Here is a 16,621-nt window from a genome sequence, read left to right on the forward strand (position 1 = left end):
ACCATAGTAACTGTGAATAGTGAATAAATTAATCAAGATGGCCTGCTCTTTGCAGCAACCTCCCTCCGGTCCTAGCTTGCTAACCATCTATTCGACAGTTGTACCTTTCACAAACTACTCGCAATGGGAGAGGACTCCTCACAAATCTCCTGAAGTGGTCAAGTCAGTGTCTGGTAGAGTAAGAGCCAAGCCTAAGGTGTTACAAGATCTTGTGGCTAGTGGCATTAAAAAGACCACATACAGACACAGTGGATTCACTCCAAATGCTCGTGAGAGTACGATCGTTATCAGGAGTCGAACTCAAGATGTCGGGAAGAGGGTTGGAACTGGATATGGATCGAGGGGTCAACTGGAGTCCGCAGCAGCTAGGTTGAGACTGTTGAAAGTAAGTTTAATATTTACGACGTTTGCTCATAGCTTTATATAAATTTTTACAGATGCGGATTGCAACCAAGAAGGTTTCTGTGGAAGATGTTCAACATCACAAGGAGGAGCTTTTCTCAGCAAATCTCTGTTTAATGCAAAGGATCCAAAATTCTGAAAGCAGCATCGTAAGCAAAATTTATTGAGCTTAAATATTTTTATGTACTTCTATTCACAGCATACTGACGTGGATAAAATGTTGGAGAGATACACCAATTTCAAGGTAAAGTAAAAAAATTGACTGTGATTGATCTCACCAGGAGCACGTGATGAGATGGAGCGTCTTACTACGAGGATTTGATATCGTCCTTCTATGTACAAACATTGCCATATAATTATAGTTATGTCAAACCGCTAAGTGTTGCTAACATTAGATCAAACACACATTATCAGCCGCACATGTACAGAGCAGTTAGCACATTACAAACAAGGAAATGTGGCTAGACGATTTAAGCAATATGTAAAACGCTCCATCTCCTCATGTGCTGATCTTACTAATATTATTATTCTCCTAAATTCATCTAATTATAGGGTGCCATTTCCAAATTGCAAACAAAAGCCGGAGAAGAGATAGAAAAAGCCAAAGAAGAACTGGAAATGACAAGATCCACTCTCGAAGAAAGCATTTCTGAACTACGAAGAACAGTTAGTAATACTGAAAGAATCGTACGGAAGAAATCACGAGAGTTGAATGTGCTCCTGAATTACAAAGAAACTGAATTTCCAGTCAAATTAGTGAAAATTGATCAACTCAAGGAGCAGTGTGAGCTGTTGAATGAAGACAATGAAGCTGACCTAGTGGAGGTGGAGCTAATGATTGCTGAGGAGTGGGAAAAGTGTGGTCAGATTATGGACAGTGTGAGGAGAGACCTGGAGACTAAAGCTACTCAGGTTACTTCGGTGTACATGTAGCTAGTAATCAACATACTGATATTAGGATGGTAAAGATGGGTATGGATCGAGTGATGATTATGTTATTTGACATTTCCCCACCACTATATATAGGCATCACTAGTGACCATGAAGAGAAGTACCCAGGAAAAAGCTATTCAGAACAAAATAATGGAGAAGGTAATTTTTCCATAATGCTGTTATTATTATGTACTAGCTATATACTTTCACTCCCATTAGGAATTGCTTATACACGAAGAGAAGCGCTATGAGCTAGAGGGAGTGATTACTACTCTAAAGTCGAACATTAGATGGCTCTCGGAAGAATTGGAGAAAATATATCAATTAAGACACAAACCTTCAATTGCTGTACTCGGCAAATGTTTACCAAACACTGAACTCCAGTTTGATTTTCCTAGACGACAAAAATGCCCGTTGTGAATTAGTAATTATTGTTCTTGTCAAAGTAAAAAAACAATTTTTTGCTAATTTATTATGCTCAATGACAAAAAAATTGCATATTTGATGCATAAAAAAGCAATCACATGTACAGGAACTATAATTATAATTAATTGCTAAGATTTAGTTTTCTTGTTCTTGCTCCTCTTACGCTTCCTAGGAGGTGTGATTGCTATTTCAAAACTAACTGGTGCTTTGGCCGAAATGCCTTCACTACTAACAGAGTCTTTTGTATCCAGTGGTAAGTCACTCTCCTCTCCGCTGGTTAGGTGCAGTGAGTCGAGGCTGAGACCAAGATCACTCGTCACATTTAGATTGTCAGCTTTAGAATCGTCACTATCACTTAGTGAATCTACACAGAGCTTTGCTACACTTATCAATGGCTTCTGGTCGTTTTCAATCGCAGACTCTCGTCCAGTTTTTTGGGGAAGAAATGCTCTTGGGACTTTTGGTGGAGGGTTCTCGGTATCATTCTTGTTATTAGAGGGAGCCACTTTGGACTGTTTCTCTGGTTGTTTTAGCTGCATGGCAGACTTGGACTTATGAATAGCAGTATGAATATATTGCACTTTAGCCGAAGAAAGGTGACTACTTAATAAATTGGAAGTGGAAGATTTTCGAAGTTTTGTCGAAGCAGACGATGGAACTCCTCGAGCACTTGTAGGTCTGCTTGTAGGTCTGCTTGTAGATGAAACTTTAGTAGACTTGGATGGATTCAGACTCCTAGCACTTGAAGGTCTAGTCAATGATGACTGTTTCTTGCTCTTATACCATTCTTCTTGCTTGATAGTGTTTGCTTCATGTTGAGCTATTTCTGCTAGCCGTTCTTCAAATGATGAGTCTCCTTTTATTTTCAGTGGGTCCGGGTAGGGATAAGCGAGTGTGGAGGAGTGTGGGGGGCATTTCGGGACAGGGGGAGTTAATCTGTATAATTATTCATAATAAGAGAATGTAGAATGAATACACTGAACATTAAAATTCAATTTTTTGGCATACATACCTCTCCTTCTGGGGTGGTCTTGGTTGAATTGTCATTGACGCTGTAGTTGCAATGAAGTGAGGAGAACTGTGGGTCGACTCCTGAGGAAGAATTATTTCAACAAACCTTATGCATGTGTACCATATAATTACCTTCTTACTGGCCGTTTTGAAGTCTTGTTTTAACTGCAATCTTGATTGAGCACTAGTAGGACGAGAGGGCAACTGCAATGGAAGTGCATGCATGATTATAATAGCCGGCACTACGTTGACAATTTCTATTTCTTCAACTCACTGAAGGTGGTCCAGGGAGGATTGCTGCTGGATCAATGCGAGCCTTAGTTCGATAACTGGTCTCTGGTCGCTTCAACTGGCAAGCCCTCCACCTCACAGCTCTATTAGTATGAACAGGTATTCTAGTTTTCAGGCCATTTATATTTGTATTCATCGTCAGTAAAAATTCTGGAACACATGGCCTATAGCCGTCAGCGACTATGTTCATAGCTACATGCAGAGTTGTTACACATGAATGGGATATAGCTATAATAGAGATCTCACATAGTGGGCTTTGCAAATTAATGTTCACAGCTTTTTTTTGAATTTGTGGCTGATAATTGGTGTGAGCTTTAGTTACAGAGAGGCGCTAATAATATAATTGTTATGGGTGTCTCACCTGTAATGCTCCAATTGCTGGAGGGGGTACACACCTAGCCTGGGGCCATTGTGACAGTAGACTGCATGGCTGTACGCGTAGGAAGCCATTCAAGGGCTCGTAATTAATTGGCAGCGCTTGTATTGTGTGGTCAATAATGTTGCTGTGGTTTTATTTTATAGGTGGTGCGGCACAAATTAAGTGTATTCATCATTATTGTGGTGGATTTGTTTGCCATCTTGTTGCTAGGCCGCAATAATTAGAATCATAATTATGGTGCTCTCTAAATAGAAAAGAAAGCGATGGCACTCAACAGAATCGGTGGGGCTCTGAGAAGAAACCTGACTCGCCCAGTCTGGAGTGGTGGCCTACAAAGCAGATGTGTAACTCTATCAGCCAGGGTTTTCAACACAGAGAAAGTCACTCATACTGGACAGGTATGTAGTGTAGAGTATTATATCTGAATATAAAAGCTGCGTTGCAACACAAATAATTATAATTGTAATTATAATTGAGACAATGTATGATAAACAAAATAGGTGAATGTCTAAGTGGCGTATATATTTGAGTGACAATTTAAAAATCAGACATTTACGGTACCTGTAGTAGCCTATAATTATACTTAGCTTGTTAGTATTAATGGTATAAGTGATTGTAGAGTGAGAAACAGTTCCGTTGGTACATACACTGTGTGGAGATCCCCTGTACGTACATGTATGTGTGTACACAGCACTGCAAGCCTAATGATTCCTCTACACCTAGATTAGATATAGCATGAGACCAATGTATGGAATATACAAGCATAAGTCTCAGGCATAAGTCTGAGGACCAGTTGCCTGTATATTGCATACAACACGAGGATTCTCATGCTATAATTATGTGTTGTATATCACAATGACTAAATTATGCCTCGAGACTACGTGACCATGTAATACAGTATGACGTTGTCAAGGTTATAAGCATGTTATAAAAATCATACAGTCTCATCTGTGTTATAACATGGTTGCATAGCATCGAGGCATGCTTTGGTAAGGGGTCATCGTGATATAAAACACATTATAGAGATGAGAATCCTCTTGTTCTATGCAATTACAAGCAACTCACCCTCGGGACTTGGTCTCATATCTATTACATACGCTTATAACGGTTGTTTTATAATTTTACAGAAATGGGATGAGTCAGACTATAGGCAAGTGCGGTTCACAGATCGAACAAAATTGGTGAGTCTTCCACACACACGTACGTGTGCAAGGTTGAGCTTTAGTACAAGCCCTAACTTGTGTTCTGGCTTGCAACCTCTGGTGATGGGAAAACCCCCTGACTGAGGTCCAGCTTGTAACTTTACAATCTTTTGTACATGGTACGAGGTGTTTTGTAAGGGGAATCCCCTAGAAGAAGTCCATCTTGTGTGTAAATGAATGGTAAAAGCTTTTAGCATGAACTGTAAGTACAATTATAGCTGCTATTATAATTATGTACTCACTATAATTTTTGGAATTTTGCAGGTCAATGAGCAGTTTGCCATTAATCTGCTCGCCGAGGAGCCAGTGGTGGTCATCAAAGGTACCCACACGTGGTGTGATGGTGGGAAAGGTGCTCTGGGTCACCCTAAAGTCTACATCAACCTGGACAAGCCGGAGATCAATGACTGTGGATATTGCGGCAAGAGATTTGTCGCTGAAGCTTCAAAAGAACATTTCAAAGCAGAAACTCTTATTTATGAATAGTGAACACTTGTATACTACAGTTTGTTACCTTATCCAGTTTGTGGTGGGTGTTTGTTAGAATGCTCATTATCTAATAATTATTGTGGCTGATATCGATATCAATTAATTGATGAGCTGTCAAAGACACGCTGGACGCCAAGTTGACTACATGTAGCTGCTATAAACCTCTCTCTCGTTGCGTTCGACCTCTATAGACATGAACACGGACAATGATAAACCGTTAAAGCCCAAGAATTTCTGCTCCAGAAAGAAACTGTTTGTGTTTTGCATTGTTACCTTGATAACTCTGTTTGCCTCAACAAGTCTATTTCTTAGCCATCCTAGGACCCACACTGGCAAGAATGAAGCTTTGCCACACCATTATATTGGATTCAAAGACCTCACTCCATATCCGACAGACAGTTCACTGACCCCCTGCGAAGACAAAGATCGGAATAAACGCACATACGATTTACTAGGTAATGATACACTTATTGTTATCCATATTCAAAAAACGGGTGGATCCGATTTCCTTCGACATGTTGTAACAGTTAGGAAAAACGGCACGATTTTGTGTGACCTTCCTGAATACATTTTGCTTCGAGTCCAGAAAAGATTAAGTCTACCGAAAGGAAAGCAGAGAATTTTTTGTCCGAAACGAAAATCAGATGCAAATACTACACAATGGTTGCTATCAGAGAAGACAGTTGGCTGGAAATGCGGTGTGCATCCGACCTTTTCAGAGTATCATAACTGTATACAAGACCTCGATGTTGGGGAAGGGAGTGAGTACAGTCAGTACCACTTCATGACCATTTTGAGACACCCTGTGTTACGATTTCTGAGCGAATTTGAACATGTTTCTAGAGGAGCTCATTGGTCAGCGATAAAAAAATGTGGTGGGAAAAAAGTAACTGATTCAGAAATGCCACCTTGCTATCCACGATTTTACGAGGGTGAATCGTGGCCTAAACTGACACTGAATGATTACCTTGCCTGCAAGAGCAATTGGGCCAAGAACAGACAAGTCATGTGGTTGGCTGAACTGGAGACGGCCGGTTGCTACAATCCGAATTTTGAAAATCGAGACGCATTACTACTAGCAAGTGCAAAGTGTAATCTGGAGAAATTATCATTTTTTGGACTCACAGAATATCAAAAAGAAACTGCTTTTATGTTTGAGAAAGTTTTCAATGTGACATTTTCAGTGCCCCCGGAACAGTATGATATGACTTTTCTACACAGCGCCCCCATTCTGCGTGATATTTGGAAAGAAAGTGATCTCTACGAAAGGATCGTGGCTGTTAATGATCTAGACATGCAACTATACGAGCATGCACTCAGACTGTTTGCGAGACGTGCCAAGACATTTGGACTTAATACGGACATCCAAAAAGTTGACGAAAGTGTGAGAGAAATTCACAACTTTAACATTAATATGACAGCCAAGAAATTCACCAAAGGAATTTTTGATATATCAGAACATACATGATGATCGATCACCATTATTCATTCTTGTTCATATTATTTTATATTCTGCACATTTCAATCATTTTATTTTTTTTTGCTTGTCCCTATCATCACTCTGCTTGGCTTTTCTCCGAGCTTTCATAACCCCAACTTTGATCATTGTATCCCAAACATTGTACAACCAGCACACCTGTTGATTTTCATGGTGGGGGGAAAATTGCATGAAGGTGTGTGGGGTTAGGGTTAGGGTTAGCTACCACAATGCATGGCATAAGATTGGCTGTACGTACGTGTGCATGGCATGTGGTAGATATAAATGATTAAAACAGCATGCACGGGATTACATTAATTAGCGTTGGTGTATATAAAAGGTATAAGTATACATACACACAATGTGAGTTAACTTACTATTATGATGGAACAGTTGAAGAGTAAGGGTACTGCATACACAGTGATGATGAAAAGTCCTTCAGAGTCGAAATATTGTTGTCGGGCGAACTTCCTGCAAGAAAACGTGCAAAGATCAGCTAGGGTTTCTTTTAGGATTTTACACAAGTGCTGGTGAAAATGTGCGCTCCAAATATCAAGCGGGTGATCGACAGGTGCAAGTAGGAATCCAAGCGGGTGACAGAACATTTCAAGAGGAAAAATCACCTGCACTAAAAATGCAAGTGACTCACACTAAAAGAAGCCCCTGGGAGATACCCCACCGTAGACGTGCACTTATGCTTGTAATGAGTGCATGATGTCATAATTACAAGGTTAGTGCACATACTGGTGATTCTTAGCAGCAAATTCGTTTACAGATTCTGTTGCTACACACAGAACACCTGAGAGAGAGAGACAGGATTGATCAAGTTACCATAAAGGTTGTTTTGAATACAGCTAGCTCGATCAAGCACGACGGATATCATGCACACGACAGTAATCGCTGCAATTCTGATAAAATGTTTATGAAATTCTACACACTAAACTGTTAAAAATTGGACCCAGAGGAAAATTAACGTACCGAGAATTGCTAGTATAGAAGCTTGGCCGTAGATATGTCTTCGGAGTAAAATAATTGCTAAAAAAGTGCATACATGAAATCCGAGTAAGCACAACAGCCAAGGCTCTGTCCAATCAACCTGTGATAAAAGAGGTTTAAGTATTGTGTGTTGTGTGGAAACATTACAGTACCCTTACCCCATACCAAAGCTCTTTGATAAAGCTCAACTCTGACATGCTTGTCACGCCGGAAGTAAGACAACTCGCAATGTGGCTATACGGACATGCCTCGCACAGATTACGGAAATGCATGTGGAAAGGTAAACATATTAAATCTTGGCCATGTTGCAAATTGTGCAGAATTTACAGATAGCATAGCTAGAGCTGGTAGCTCATCAGCGAGACAAGTTGCAGGTTTTAGTCTATAATTATTGTGATCATATCTGATCTACTTCTCTACTTCTTCTCTACTGTGGAGTCTGATTGATCATTAACCTCAAGAATTTCAGCAGAGAGGCTCTAGAGATGTCTGAAGACCAGATAACAGTGGGCTCTTTAGGAGAGACCTTCAGAGACATTCTATCACATATGAAGGTAACTATATTTAACTAGTACATCATGTCAGTGCATATTTGCCATCAAGTAGCTATAGAAATCTGAACTACTGTAAATACATGTCCGACACACCACACACATACCTCGATCTCACGTATGTGATCGTATGTGATAGTTGTAACATATTCGATTGCTCTAGGCCTTGGATACGCTGTTGTTGTAGCAGGTGTTTTGTGCACCAATATAAATGCACTATATTGCAAGTAAAATATAGCCAGCTGCAAGAATCCGTGTCAGTCCCACCCCTCCGATACATAGCCTGACAGCTGTACTGTTTCTCCCATTTTGCAGGGGAGCATACCGGTTTGGGAGGAATTTCTGGCGAGAGGGGTCAAGTTCCACAAGCAGTTAGAGTAAGTTGACTCTATCACGCTGCTAGCTGTATACTCAGAAACCTGTATTTACTCTAGGCTGGTTATCAGTTCTGCATTTCTGATTATCGTTATAATTATCACCAGCCGCAAATCAGCTCTGTGTATATTACGTGCCAGTGTGATAGAGTAAATATTTATGAAGCTGAACCTTAGTTATGAGACACACCACTGTATCCTTTCATTTGTTTCCAGCTTGTAACTGTTCATTAAAGGTGTGTATGAGTGATATAATGTCCAATTTTCAGAAGAAGTTTATTTACCAGTACTATGGAATTTAATTCTGAACAGATCATATCAGGTTTCTCTATGCACACATGCATTCTGTATCCGAGCAACTCTTGTCCAACTTAAAATATACAATTTTAAGTTCAAGTTCGTGTGTGTGTGTGTGTGTGTGTGTGTGTGTGTGTGTATGTGTGTGTGTGTGTGTTGATAGCATTTGTTGTTGAACAGTGTAATCAGTTTTCACTCCATTTTAGCTAGCCCTGGAATCTACTCACTCTCCTTTTGTGCCTCAGAGTATACAAATTGTCCTGTCCTTTTGTTCAACTCAATACTAACAAAGCAACCCAAAAAAGGGTTCCTCCCTCACAACTCTCACAACCCACGCTCCTCACAACTCTCACAACTCTCACAACTCACACTCATCACACTCACACACACACCCCACACTCATCACACACACAGGCAAACGGTGGTGGCTTTTCACAGTTTTCTCGAGGGGCTTAGTAAGGTGTCTGATGTCGCGTGTAGAGCTAAAGGTAAATTCATATTATACTTGTGAGATAGAAGCAGACAGAATACACACCTAGTTACAATGTAGTTGTTGTCAAGGCCAGTCTCCATTGTACAGCTGTTGTGGCATTAGCTCCAATTGTTCAATGCAGACACAACTTGTGTTAGGCTAAATAAAGTACTTAGAGTCTTCTACAATTAATTAATTAAGGGATACGTTTTGTGTGGGTGCTATCATTTTGTCTCAATGGTTTTAGGAGGCACACGTACATTTTGTCTATCTTAGCAGGTGCTGAAAATGTTTGTCTTTGTATTGATATCCAGGAGGTACGAATGACGTGGGAGCTGGTCTCACTAGTCTGGTCAACTGGCACAAAGGGCAAGAAATGAAAATGAAAGATCTCAACTCGTGAGTGCATGTGAATTTGATGCAATATAACTAGACATAATAAGTATAATATCTTTCCCTATTTCTTCCACTATCCCACTCTTTCCTGGACCATTAATTCCCTGTATATACAGTAGCTAGCTGTAGTCTTTCTTACTTTTTGTTTCACCTACACAGCCCTTTGCCTTTTCAAAATAGTTGATGCGATAGTTTGCATCGATCATTTTACGGACAGCTCTGTTTTGAGGCCACTCAGTACTGTCCCTCCATTAGCTAGACCACCCCCTGTCTGTTCTAGCTCAATAGCTCTGCTGTAGTTATGGTGTGTACTTGCAATGTGGAAGTCAGCATTGTATAGGTTTCTGCAGGGGGGGGTTGATTGGTCAAGTAGCACTGAACTAGATCTGTATAAGAATTCAAACACAATTTATGAACACACCCGCAATCAGATCGGTATATATAGGTATTGATTTTCGCGCACAATGCAACTATGAAAGTAATATATTGAGGACATTAGTGTTGAATTCTTCTATAGCTATCCAGTGCCTGGCTTTAGCATAAGCTATAGGTGATTAATGTACATGTAGTTCTGAGATGACTTTAATTACTGAACATCAACTTTGTTCATCTGTTTTTGTTGACAGGGCTCAGCCTAAGAGAAACATTGTGGGTGTTACATGTCAACATCTGTTATCTGTTCTTATAATCTCAACAATTTCGTACATTCATAGTTATTGTGGCAATTATGTGGAGTGTGTTTTGAATGGGCCTCAATCTTGTTGGGTCTGTGTAGAGCCAAGTGTGTGGGTTGGTGCTCCTCTGTGATGTGGCTGTATGCATGGTTAGCACTTCATGGTAGCCCTACAAGAAACAATGAAGTACTGTGCAGCGTCACTAACCACTGTAATAGCATCCTCCCCCTCACACACACACACACACACACACACACACACACACACACGCACACGCACACACACACACACACACGCACACGCACACACACACACACACACACCACAGTGCTTTACTTACAAAGATGCTGGCCCCTCTTCAGTCGAGAATTGAGCAGTGGAAGAAGACAACTGCACTCATGGACAAAGAGCATGATAAAGGTAGAGCCCACAATAACCAGCAGCTTGTCAGATTCCTTAGTCGCTGAATGCTTGTACATGCAGTAATTGCATCCTTTGAGCAGTTAGTTTTGCACACTTACTTGCACACTTACTCAACTGTTGAGCTCACCTTTCACTGTGTGTGTGAAATGCCCACACTCTCTACGCCTGGTGAAGTGGAGCATGTGTTTGTGTACATACATACTGTTATTGTAATCACCCTGTACTTCAGTCACCCTCGATATGTAGCCTATTAATAGCTTTCTAAAACTACATTAATTGTGACAAGCCAGTGAATCATGTGAGCTACCTCTGTTATTAGTGGCAGCTATTATTTCCAGCTGTACTGTTTTTCACTGGCAGTAGTTTAATTAACATGATTTGAAGCATCTTAAATCAACGCATGGATTTATCTATAACATCCTCCAATGAGTTGTTTGTTGTACTTACCTCACTGTGTATTTTCACTTTAGTCAAATCCCAATACATGAATATTACCGCCAGCTACTAGATATGATACGTACAATTCCTTGGATATTACATGCCAGCCAATTCCTTCCCATAGCAACTATCAGGTATTATAATATTTTATCAGCTAGCTCATACTGTCCTGGAATGTACACACCTTGTCTGACAAATATTAAAAGTTTGTTGAATGTGTCTTACGTATGTTGTACTGTCTAAGGAATTATTTAGGGGATTGTGTTTTCCCAGTGAAGCTATTAAGTAAACAGCTATCTGTGAAATTATTCTGCTGGTATTAATTGTCACAGGGAAGTTTTATAATTATTGTGTGTTGTATACAATTACATTGCAATTTTTCATGTTTTCTGTACATGATGCCAAGTGTCGTGCAAATAACACCTCTTCATACATCCTGTGTTCTGTTTGCATAGTGCATGACTGTGTGTGTGTGTTTACAGTGCATATAGAGACTGGAGGTCCTTTTATTTGAATTTCGTGTTATTGGACGTACGTAAGAGTGATATAGTATTACCTCTAACTGTGTTGAAGCTCTGGAATGGGATGCTATTGGCTTCTGTAATGATGAGCTTGTCCTGATTCTAACGCAATAAGAGAAAGTGTGTAATCAATAAAACGGAAACTTGAAGCACTCGTAAACACTTAGGTATTTGTACACGCATGCACACTCACACACATCACACACACACACACACACACACACACACACACACACATACACACACACACACACACAGAGGTCCACAAGGCGGTGAAGGAGATCAAGGAAGCCTCTAAAGCAGCTGCCAAGACACAGAAAAGCCTGGAGGGAAAGCTAAAAAAAGGTTAGTCCCATACCTACCTAGCCATTAATTACCGATATGCACTCTACCTCTTATGGAGCTGAACTTTTTACCTAAAGCTTTCAGCCCATGTAGAGGGTGGCTTGTGTGGGTAGTGCTTGTACAGTGCATTAGCTTGTCTAGCTTGTCTGCCTTGTTAGCCCTAACCGAGTTTGTAGCTATTTTACTGACTCCATTTGCAAACATCCTTTATATTGTGTTTGCTCTTAGCTCATGCATACTTTGGCAATGCCATCACATTTCAACCTATAGCTAACCTTTACAGCTCTATAGTGTACTTATATATATCCTTTCCAGGAAATTATGTATGTACTCAAGCCCAAACTTGTATTTTGAACTTCCTCATTATGTTTGAATGTGTGTCCTCAGGAAGTTTTGGCACTGGTTGTCACAAAATTGGGTCAAATATGCACCGGCATGTTAGGAAGTGTAGTCTATCATTGTGGTAACCATGTCTCCTTGTGTGTGCTTCAGATAAGACTGAGAAGGCAACTCTCCTCAAGAAACAGCTGGACAGGCAACGACTGGTGCGTGAGACAAACACAATTGACCCCGGTCCCCTTGATAATTAAATAATTTCTAGGCTGTACGTACATGCAGTGTGTGTGTGTATGGGTTACTACTGCATGGTGGAAATAATGGGGGTCGTACTGGTAGTCTAAATATATCATATTTTGTATTCCCAGAGTGTGATGAGTGTGAGTTACAGTTAGACAATCCAACCTCCCCTGTGCCTTTGAAGCACTACAGTGGAAGTATTAACTGTATTGACGGATTTATTTGTCTCCCACATAATTCTTCACATAGCATTTAGATTTGTAGCTAGATACACTGCATCCACACACCCCTCCCGGCCCTCACACACTCACCCCTCACACAACCCACACCCCTCACCCTTCACACTACCCACCCTCACCCCTCACAGGAACGAGAGCGCCTCCTTCGCGAGACAGAGGAGCGTGAGAAGCAACAGCTGAACAACGCCATGCTTGAGGAGAGAACCTGGTATTGTGGGTTTGTGGCTGCCTACAGTAAGAGCCTCGAGATAGAGTCCAGTATGTACACTGAAGTGGACAGACTCAACACTTCACTGCAAGACTTGGAGGCAGCCATCACACAACCTACAGAGCTGCCTGACATTGCTAAGGAGTTTATTGAGGTACGCTTGAGTGCAGCTACATGTACTAGCAGTGTTTACCACACCTGGGGCTGATTAGGGGACCCTGCAGATATCGACCTATTATTTCATATGCGTGTGTGTGCACCTGAATATCACTGTTATGAACAGGTGCCCCTGACTATAATTGAGTGTTTATTTTTTTTCAGATTAATGGCAACCAGATTTAATGTTTTAGCTATCGTTACATACTGTATGTGTGTCAGCCCTGAATATCATCACTATAGTTATGGACATGCAGGTGTCACTGGCTATTTTCATAATTTTAGTTGCTGATGGACCTATGTAGCACTTGTGATCCATGCAGCCAGTACTCTTAGTTGTTGAATTAATGGTATGCACAGTCATGATTTCCTCAATTTGATTCCAGGAATTCGAATTTTAGTGGAATCTGAGCAATGTCTAAACAAAAATATTATGGGTCCGAATAAAATTGCAATATGTAGATATAATTATTTGTCGATATGCACTGCATGACTGTGAGGCCATGACGATGTAATGACTAATCGTTGCCATGTGTTCGCACAAACAATGGGTTTGCATTGTGCATGTCATGTTTCCTTTGATGTGGTTTGCAGCCCTATAGTGTGTTGTGTGTTTGTAGTACTTATAATTATAAAGTGCTTCACAGAATGAGGAATGACAAGTTTGTGCTTGTGCAATAATCATTTTGGGATTTGCTTTCAATTTGGAACACTGTTGTCGAAACATTTATCACCTGTCATTAAAATTCAACCTTTGAACTCGACACCGTACTTGCCAGTATTCGACTATACTATATTTATTACCCCCCCTCCCCACACACACACACACACACACACACACACACACACACACACACACACACACACACAGAACTGGAAGATCCCATCGTCATCCTCGGACACACACAAGCACTATCACCATATTCATGGCCAGGGCTCAGTGGCATCACTAAACTCCGCCCACTCTCACACCTCTATCTCGTCGGCAGGTTCCCACGAGATCTCCACTCCCGTGGGCGGGATGGCCTCATCTGTTGGATTATCGGCCACGCCTCCCAATTCGAGTATTGGATCGTCCATGGCACCTCCGCCTCCTGGACCACCCCCTCCTATGGGGGGTTCGCAGTTCCCACCCCCTCCACCTGGACCACCCCCACCAATGGTTCCCGGAGCTCCGCCCCCTCCACCAGGACCACCAGGTGGACAGTTCCCGCCCCCTCCACCAGGACCACCAGGTGGACAATTCCCGCCCCCTCCACCAGGACCACCAGGTGGACAATTCCCGCCCCCTCCACCAGGACCACCAGGTGGACAATTCCCACCCCCTCCACTAGGACCACCAGGTGGACAGTTCCCGCCCCTTCCACCGGGACCACCCCCACCTCCAATGGCACCTGGAGCTCCATCTTATTCGTCAGGTTACCCAGGCTCAATGTATCCACCTCCTCCACCGGGACCTCCCCCAATGGGTACTTACACAATCATGTAGTTGTATAATCAATCTGGCTCTAAATTATTGCTTCATGTTTGTAATTATGAGCTTATGGGTTAGAAAGTTTCCCTGTAATCTTATACAATTACCTATATTGCTAGAAGCGATTGTGCATCATTCTTCTGTGTCATTGAATACCTAACTGATTCCATGCTGCCGTAGCTATGCAGGTACTGTACTCTTAGTAGAGTGGTCACTCTTGCTTCACTGCTATAATTATGTCTATTGCTGGTGTGCGATAAATATAATTATTCCTTTTATATATCATAGAACAAAATAATGATCACTGTATAGTTTGTATAAAGTATCAGTTAGCCAGTTGTACATGTTACTATTATTTATTAATTTTGGTCTCCCTCCAGGCGGTTACCCCGGACAACTGCCTCCTCCCCCTCCCGCCAACTTCCCTCCTACCACATCAGAGTACGCCCACATCACACAAAGACCTTTGCCCCCTGTTCCCGGCTACGATATGGACTGCATGGCACCCCCTTACAATCGCACGAGCATCGTCTCCGTTTCCCCGTCAGAAATGAGTCTAGCGTCACATCAGAGCTCAGAGTCGTCTCGCTCTTTATCACCTCCCATCGGCCCTAGCTACAGTCCTGGACAAAGCCGGGTACATCTTGACTCAGTGAGGGAGGCAGATCCAGGGAATGATCTGCAGGCTGCCCTCATGAACAGACTCAAGCAACGGAAGCTCTCCACTGAAACTTGTGAGTGTTGTGTTATTATATACAGTACATGTTGCATGTGTGTTCTGGCATATACATGTACGTGTGCATAGCTTTCGTTTAGTGAGCCGTTTAGGGAATAATTGTATAATAGCCTTTAATTGGAATGGCCGGGAATGAACATATGCTCTGTGTGATGAGGGGTCCCTAACGACTACTAAATTTAGAAGTTATATATGTCCCCTCCAAAAACAGGCTTTGAAGTAGAGGCTCAATTTAAAGCATTGAGAGTGTTGAGAGTAAAGCTTCTCATCTTGTATGTACTGATGTGTAAGCATGAGAAGTGTATTTTCATGCATGTGAGAGTATTAATTATTTGTGACTTTTGTTCTATAGCTGGGATGATTGCCACCCTTCCCCGTAATCATGCCCCCAACCCCTCCCCCATGATGATGAGGGGAGGACCCCCCGTGTCTCATCGCCCCCCACGAGGTCCAGGGAGGGGACCAGTCAGGAGTGCCTCCGTCAACATTCACACACATGGTACGCGACCTACTCTACTACGTACCCTACTCTTGCTTTGAGACCATGTGTAGTCATGACAAGCAGCTTATCAACACTGACATGACTGTGTTTTGTATGCTCTATACTATAGTTAAAGCTCATAATTCCCTATTGAAGAGTGCAGTGCATAGATTATGGTCCACGTTTGTAGGCTGTTGTCGTATTGTGCTGATACATTGTATTATGACTTGACCTTTCACCCCTCCAGGATCGTACAATGATCGGGTATCTCCCCTCCTCTATAACAACAGTCCGAGTCAACCGGCCCATCACGTCTTCAACCAAAACCACACCCAACAAGGCGAGGCCGGTAGTGACTCAGATCATGAAGAAGAATCCGCTTTTGCCAAAGCTCTTAGGCTGAAAAGACTTAAGAAAACTGTTTCAGTGGATGGCTATTAGGATGATATGTATAGTTATATTAATGGATGTACTCTGAAAGGTTATAGATACACACAATAACTGCATATAATGCTTAATTAATTATATTATTATAAATAATTAATATCTGATTGTGTAGAAGATTATTTAACAAAGTGTGAGTGTTTTTGTGATTACATACGTATAAAGCTGTTTGTGTGTTTTGTATAATTTATATGTTTATATGCTGCACCA

General features: G+C 41.5%; 6 protein-coding genes across 6 annotated transcripts; 4 read left to right on the top strand and 2 right to left on the bottom strand.

The window, feature by feature from the left end:
- Positions 1–14: 14 nt before the first annotated feature.
- LOC135340899 (uncharacterized) lies at positions 15–1,828 on the top strand. Its single transcript, XM_064537315.1, has 6 exons — positions 15–385; positions 438–551; positions 602–646; positions 955–1,314; positions 1,429–1,494; positions 1,555–1,828. Exons 1-6 carry the CDS (start codon positions 38–40, stop codon positions 1,753–1,755), a joined length of 1,134 nt encoding a protein of 377 aa, XP_064393385.1. The 5' UTR covers positions 15–37; the 3' UTR covers positions 1,756–1,828.
- On the bottom strand, positions 1,782–3,691 carry LOC135340898 (helicase ARIP4-like). The gene is made up of 5 exons (XM_064537314.1): positions 3,425–3,691; positions 3,047–3,146; positions 2,905–2,976; positions 2,774–2,853; positions 1,782–2,697 (listed from the first exon to the last, which is right to left on the bottom strand). Exons 1-5 carry the CDS (start codon positions 3,511–3,513, stop codon positions 1,890–1,892), a joined length of 1,149 nt encoding a protein of 382 aa, XP_064393384.1. The 5' UTR covers positions 3,514–3,691; the 3' UTR covers positions 1,782–1,889.
- Positions 3,668–5,220, top strand: LOC135340902 (NADH dehydrogenase [ubiquinone] iron-sulfur protein 6, mitochondrial-like). Its single transcript, XM_064537319.1, has 3 exons — positions 3,668–3,840; positions 4,570–4,623; positions 4,909–5,220. The coding sequence occupies exons 1-3, from the start codon at positions 3,706–3,708 to the stop codon at positions 5,128–5,130; spliced, it is 411 nt and encodes a 136-aa protein (XP_064393389.1). The 5' UTR covers positions 3,668–3,705; the 3' UTR covers positions 5,131–5,220.
- A 53-nt stretch (positions 5,221–5,273) lies between these two features.
- LOC135340897 (heparan-sulfate 6-O-sulfotransferase 1-like) lies at positions 5,274–6,766 on the top strand. The gene has a single exon (XM_064537313.1). The coding sequence runs from the start codon at positions 5,327–5,329 to the stop codon at positions 6,599–6,601; it is 1,275 nt and encodes a 424-aa protein (XP_064393383.1). The 5' UTR covers positions 5,274–5,326; the 3' UTR covers positions 6,602–6,766.
- On the bottom strand, positions 6,517–7,849 carry LOC135340901 (transmembrane protein 18-like). The gene is made up of 5 exons (XM_064537318.1): positions 7,765–7,849; positions 7,589–7,706; positions 7,355–7,409; positions 6,988–7,081; positions 6,517–6,769 (listed from the first exon to the last, which is right to left on the bottom strand). The coding sequence occupies exons 1-5, from the start codon at positions 7,801–7,803 to the stop codon at positions 6,659–6,661; spliced, it is 417 nt and encodes a 138-aa protein (XP_064393388.1). The 5' UTR covers positions 7,804–7,849; the 3' UTR covers positions 6,517–6,658.
- A 9-nt stretch (positions 7,850–7,858) lies between these two features.
- On the top strand, positions 7,859–16,597 carry LOC135340895 (uncharacterized). The gene is made up of 12 exons (XM_064537312.1): positions 7,859–8,160; positions 8,473–8,534; positions 9,243–9,316; positions 9,615–9,699; positions 10,699–10,790; positions 12,011–12,097; positions 12,590–12,642; positions 13,041–13,274; positions 14,148–14,745; positions 15,131–15,484; positions 15,839–15,985; positions 16,215–16,597. The coding sequence occupies exons 1-12, from the start codon at positions 8,092–8,094 to the stop codon at positions 16,406–16,408; spliced, it is 2,049 nt and encodes a 682-aa protein (XP_064393382.1). The 5' UTR covers positions 7,859–8,091; the 3' UTR covers positions 16,409–16,597.
- The last annotated feature ends 24 nt before the right edge of the window (positions 16,598–16,621 follow it).

Source organism: Halichondria panicea, chromosome 9, assembly GCF_963675165.1.
Source record: "Halichondria panicea chromosome 9, odHalPani1.1, whole genome shotgun sequence".
Lineage (NCBI taxonomy): Eukaryota > Metazoa > Porifera > Demospongiae > Suberitida > Halichondriidae > Halichondria > Halichondria panicea.